Source organism: Myotis yumanensis, unplaced genomic scaffold (assembly GCF_028538775.1).
Source record: "Myotis yumanensis isolate MYYU_CA2020_CCGP unplaced genomic scaffold, mMyoYum1.0.hap1 SCAF_2, whole genome shotgun sequence".
Classification (NCBI taxonomy): domain Eukaryota; kingdom Metazoa; phylum Chordata; class Mammalia; order Chiroptera; family Vespertilionidae; genus Myotis; species Myotis yumanensis.
In genome coordinates, this window is record NW_027223753.1 from 210,273,652 (window position 1) to 210,279,511 (window position 5,860).

General features: G+C 58.8%; 1 protein-coding gene across 1 annotated transcript; it reads left to right on the forward strand.

Annotated features, from left to right (window-relative positions):
• Positions 1 to 709: 709 nt before the first annotated feature.
• Positions 710 to 3,924, forward strand: TFF2 (trefoil factor 2). Its single transcript, XM_070407144.1, has 4 exons — positions 710 to 815; positions 1,451 to 1,600; positions 2,741 to 2,887; positions 3,730 to 3,924. The coding sequence occupies exons 1-4, from the start codon at positions 743 to 745 to the stop codon at positions 3,741 to 3,743; spliced, it is 384 nt and encodes a 127-aa protein (XP_070263245.1). The 5' UTR covers positions 710 to 742; the 3' UTR covers positions 3,744 to 3,924.
• Positions 3,925 to 5,860: the final 1,936 nt, after the last annotated feature.

Below are 5,860 nucleotides of genomic sequence, written 5' to 3' on the forward strand. Positions count from 1 at the left end.
TTACCCCTGGGCACAGCGGTTACAGGTGCCACCTCCTGGGAAATGCAGAGAGCTCCATGGAGGATAAAATGAGGAATTTCGGAGGGTGGCTGAAATGAACTTATTTTTGCACTCACCAGGCTTCTCCTTTCACCTAGTCAGACTCATCTCTGTGGAGAGCAGCCCCCTCCCCAAGATGGAGAGAGGAAGTGCTGGCCAGGGGCCAGGAGAGCCCTAACTGTGCACCGTGGAGGAGGGGTCTCCTGCCCTCCTTGGAGGTCCTCCCATTCCTGAAGGAAGGGGTCTTCTCTCTGCTGACAGCTGGCCTGGGCATTTCCCCAGATAGCCTTGGGCCCAATATATATATTGTTTAATTCCTGTGGTAGCCATCTACTTTATTTGGAGAAATGCATGGCGTATGCCTTCCTGGGTGTGACCCTGTGGGGCCCAGCTCCAGACATGCCTGTGGCCAGTCTTCCACGTTGGCATCCTGGAACGGCCCGGCTCCAGGCCAGGCAGGGGAGGCCGCGCTGGTGCCCAGAGCATGGCACGTGGCCCGGAAGCCTCGCCTGCGTGGCCCTCTGTCTCCCGGCCGAGCTACCTCAGCCCCCTTTCCTAACAAAGGATCCAAAGTGTTGTGGCCAGGGGTGAGAGAGAAAGGTCATTTCCGCTTGCTGAGCAAACAGAGAGACAACGATAAAATGCCCGCTGGCAGCGGGAACCCTGCATTCTGCAGCGGCCCTGCGTGCAGCCGAGCGCAGACATGGCAGGCGCCCGGCTCCTGGCAGCGGTCCTCGTCCTGGGTCTGTGCGCCATGGCGGGGGCCGGGAAACCTTGTAAGTGAACGCCCCGAAGTGACCCTCCGCGGCTCCGTGTCCACATCTGGGCAGCGGGGCCTCTGGGCCAGCGAGCCCGGGGAACCTGCTAGAGCCCAAACCCAGTGGGGCATGGGAGCTCCCCTGGGGGTCTCCGTTCCTGCCGGCTTCTCTCGGGAGGAAAGGGAGGAGGCTGCGTTCGCTGGAGGGAGGAAGCAGCGGAAAGGCACCTAAGACCTGTGGTGTGGGCCACACGTGCAGCCCTGTGTACGTTCACACTTGCTTTCCTGCTATTCAGGGAGGATACCCGGGGTCCGTGAGACCTCAGAGAGAGGCCTCTCTCCCGGACAAGGTCGGGGTGACCTCCGGTGCTGGGGGGCCTGCTTGAGGAGAGGGACTGGGCAGGAGGCCCAACCAGGGGCTCCTTGGAGTCCGGCTTTGATCACCTTTCATCTTGGTCTCCACGTGGGTCCATCTGTCCACCTCTTTCTAGAAGGTTATTTTATTTTTTTATATATTTTATGAATGACACAATGGCAGCAAAGCCCTGTCCCATGTGGATGAGACAAGACTTTGCATTTCCCCGGTGGACACGACGGTGTCCCGGGCGTGCCAGGGCAGGGCAGCGCAGAGGGTGGTGACGCGTCTCTCCACAGCCCCCTGCCAGTGCTCCAGGATGAACCCCGACAGCAGGAAGAACTGCGGCTTCCCGGGCATCACCAGTGACCAGTGCTTTGCCGCCGGCTGCTGCTTCGACACCACCGTCCCCGGGGTGCCCTGGTGCTTCACCCCCCTCCCCATGCAAGGTAACTGCAGGGCAGCGGGGCCTCTTCCTGTGCCCGCAGCCCGCAGCCCAGGCCCCGGCTGACGGTGCTGGGGACAGGTGCCCAGGCCGCCAAAGGGAAGAGAAAGTCCCCCTTCACCTGTGTCCACACCTGGAGCCCCAAGGGCCAGCCCTTGCCCCCTTTGGCAGACTTATGTGGGAGCCCGTGTGTGTACAGAACCCGTTTCTCTGTATTTGAAGAAATAAACAACGCTGGGGCCTCTCCTTCTGTAAAAGCGGGACCGGAAGGTGCTTCGAGGGCAGCGGTTCTCAACCTGTGGGTCGCGACCCCTTTGGGGGTCGAACGACCCTTTCACAGGGGTCGCCTAAGGTCGTCGGAAAACACACATATAATTACATATTGTTTTTGTGATTAATCACGATGCTTTAACTATGTACAATTTGTAACAATGAAATTGGGGGTCACCACAACATGAGGAGCTGTATTAAAGGGTCGCGGCATTAGGAAGGTTGAGAACCACTGTTCTAGGGGAAGGAGGATTTCATGGGACCTCATTGACGTGACTGCTCACAGACTCAGTGTTAGGACGTTAAGTCTTCTAGGACCACTTCTGAGAGTGGCTGCATGTCAGATGCTCAGGGGAGCAGGTCGTCAATCCCACGGCGTGCACACAAGAAAGTGGATGCAATGCAGGCTGGCGTGCCTGGAACTCAGACCCCGGCCTCTCGCCCATAGTCCCTGGGACTGAATGCGAGGCTCCCGGGCTCTGAGGCTGGCTGTGGGCCAGGAGCCTCCCTCGAGGATTTTAATACTTGTGCTAAATGCTTTAGAACCTGAAAGTTATTTCTCCTCTCTGGACTCGATATGGGCAGCCCATTTTACAGAGGGGAATATCGAGTCCAGAGAAGAAAAATAACGTACTTGAGGCCCCAGTACTTTAGGTCTTCTGACTTGTGACATCTGTGGGGAGGAAGGGGTGGCCAGCCGCTGGCCCCTACCCGTACGCAGGCCCTGGGTGGTCCAGCCCCAGAAGGTCCTCCTGACACATGCCGGCTGTAAATCCAGAGGCGTTCCCGGGGGCGCATGGGAATTTCCTAGTTAATAGTAGGTCTAACTGAGTCTCTGTGTTGCTCCTCTCCCAACCCCGGTGATGGCGATCAGACAATGAGGAGTGTGTCATGGAAGTGTCGGCCCGCGTGAACTGTGGCTACCCGGGCATCAGCCCCGAGGACTGCGCGTCTCGAAAGTGCTGCTTCTCCGACACCATCCCCGAAGTGCCCTGGTGCTTCTTCCCAAAGCCCGTGCAAGGTACCGGCGCCGAGGGCGCGCCGTCTGGGGCCTGGGCACGAGGATTGCTCGGGAAGGTGGGGGCTGGGGAGGGGGTGTCCTTACCCTGGACGTCCTGCCTGAATGCCACTGAGGCCCTGGCTCCTGACCCAGGGGTGGCCATTTCAGGGGACAAGTAGACTGATGGGTGAGCCTGCCCTTACTGTGAGGCAATTCCAGAATGTTCTCAGCAACGGCAGCATCCTTCAGATAGGTTTAGAGCCACACGGCATCATGGGTCTTTATGACGGTTTAGAAGCACAGCGTTTTCAGCCACGCCCCTGGACCGCGGCCACATCGGTGGCCTCACAGTCCGATCCCCATTTTTGGGTGCTACCAAATGCCCTCGCTGTGTTGGGTCCCGGGGACGGGGCCCGGAACAGAGCAGACGTGGCCTCCTCTCTGTGGCCCTCATGTTCTCTCACGTGGCCACGTATGTCAGGTTCTGCCCCAGCGTCTGCTTCAGTGCCAGTCCCGGAGGGCCCAGCCCCTCCCCCTCCTCCGTCACAATGTGTCTCCTGACACTGAGTTTGGCAAGCTAAAGGAAAAGCAGGCATTTCCCCCAAACGGGAGGAGGGCCCTGGTCCTTGAAGAGCACAGCCTTCACTTGCAGAAATTTCCAAGTGTGACCTAAGGGTCCACCTGGCAGTTGGCCAGCTGTTTGGAGAAAGTGGTCCCCAAAGGACACCCCAGCCCTGGACATTTGTCCCAGGAGGGGAGCTCCCTCCACGGGCACAGCTGGGCACGTTTGGCCCCACAGCACCCTTAGCTCAGGCTCCGGGCTCCCTGACCTCTCACCAGCATCTCTCATTTTGAATTCCTAGACTGTCACTATTAAGAGGCAGTGGCTTCAGAGGACCCGCCGGCTCCTGCATGTTCTGAAACAACCAGAGGACTCACCAGCTCATCCGTTTCCTGTTCCGTGTTTCCTGAATGCCTGGGTTTTCTTCGTCGCTTTTTACCTGGTTCAGTGGGTTCACATTCAGTGCCTTCAAATAAAGGAAACCCTTAACATCTGCTCCATTTTATTTTGGCTTCATTGACGCAGAGGCGGAGATAGGTGTGTGTGTGTGTGTGTGTGTGTGTGTGTGTGTGTGTGTGTAGCTTTAATGCGCTTTCATTTCCCATAAGAGCAAAAAGCCATCCGCTGTGTCGTGCAACGCTTGCAGCAATCCAGGGCCCCGTGTAAGCGAGTCCCTGAATCTGCCTCACTTTCTAACTCCTGCACTCGGTCGTTTGCATACACACTCACATGACTTCAGCCCTCAAGCCTCTCGCAGTAACATGTGATTTCAATGCAACTACAAAATCACTTCACTGTGACCAGAGGCATCTCGGACCACCTGCCTTTGAACTGGGTGCCAGGCCCCTGTCACCTCCCGGGACAACGCTTTGCGGAAGGAGGCCACCTATGGCCTCCAGTCACCGGCGTGCCTTCCTCCTGCTCACAGCACACTCGCCAGCTGAATAAGTGGGTGGCTGCTGCTGGAGCTCGGGGTCTCAGCGACACTCGGGACCAATGGCCAACGAGACAGGCACGGGCGTTCGTGCATTTGTTCATCACAGGGCGCCGGTCCTTCTCACGTTCGCCCACAGGGTGCGGTTCACAGGTTCGCCCATCCGCCAGCCCGGCCAAGCCAGGGGTCAGGCCAAGTCCCCCTCCAGGGGCCACATGAATGACCCCTGCCAGCCCCTGGACCGAGAGTCTGGAGGCCCCGCTCCCAGAACTGGCGCGTGGCTGTCCTGCCTCTGGGGTTGGCGGGAGCTCCTGGCTTCTGGCCAGCGTGGGCGTTTTCTGGTCCACGGACCTCTTGTTCTCAGGCGGAGTGGGGGCCACTGGCAGGAACCTTTGGGGGCCCACCCTGAAGGCGTTTTCTCAAAATCCTCCTCTCGGGCCCCACCCCACCCCGCTTCCTCCCTTGGGGTCCTCTTGGGCGCTTTCACACCCTCATTCTGAGCCGACTCCCACATGGCCCTTCTGATGACTGACTGCGGGGTCTTACGCGATTTCCGTGGCGTTTGCTAGGGGCTTGGGGGTCCTTGGGACGTTTTCCTCTGTTTCAGATACGGTAGCTCCTGCCGGCTGCAAAGCCCTTGGTGGCAGTTCACTGCTCGGCATCCATCGTGGCTTGGATTGCGCTGTCCCCTCCTCCTCCTCCTTTACGTGGCCACCAGGGGGTCCTTGTTGACCCCGGAGCAATGGTTGGTGCATACGAACCCTCTCCCATCAGAAAAACGAACCTTTCTTTGTCCTTCTCTCTGTCCTCCTCTGTCTCATCCCTCCCCTCCTTTCCCTCCTGTGATGAGTTATTTTGTCTCCTCCTCCATTCTCTGCTTCTCTCCCTCCATCCCTCTCCCCCCAGAGGCACCCACAGTCTCCGCTGGGCTCTGGCAGTCATGCTGATGACAGTGAGGAGGGTGAGGCTCGGGGCAGAGGGTCCGCCAGCGACCATGCGTTTAGGAGCAGGGGAAGGGGAACCCCCCCCCCCCCCCACACACACACTCCCTGGTCTCCTGGCTCCTGAGGCTCACGCAGGCCCTTGCTGGCTGGTTCAGGTGATGAAGGTGTTTGAGAAGCAATCACAGGAGAGGGACCAGGCAGCACTGGTGGAAGGGACACCACAGTGCATGTGTGGGCTGTGTCCCAGGTGTGTGGTGTTGGGCGTTCCTCTTAGCTCTCAGGTTTCCAGGAGTCCTGTTTGTAAAGCATGGGTCATGCTTACACCCCTCGCTGGTGGTGGTGGGAATGAAAAGTAATGTATGTGAACTGCCCGGTGCCTACTGGCCCCACTCAATGGAGCACCTTCCAGGAGAGCCTGGGCAGAGGAGTCTGACTGCTCCTCTTGTCCGGACACCAAGCAGGGCCACCCTGTGTCTGTATATCAAAGCCCTTTCCACACAGCGTCAGGCCAGCGTGACTGCGTCCAGGTGCGGGTGGGTGCTGCAGGCTGTGCA

Coding starts and splice junctions, on each gene's coding strand:
- TFF2 (XM_070407144.1), top strand. CDS start 743: ATGGCAGGCGCCCGGCTCCTGGCAGCGGTCCTCGTCCTGGGTCTGTGC. Junction 816..1,450: donor GGCGGGGGCCGGGAAACCTT/GTAAGTGAACGC, acceptor GTCTCTCCACAG/CCCCCTGCCAGTGCTCCAGG. Junction 1,601..2,740: donor CACCCCCCTCCCCATGCAAG/GTAACTGCAGGG, acceptor GATGGCGATCAG/ACAATGAGGAGTGTGTCATG.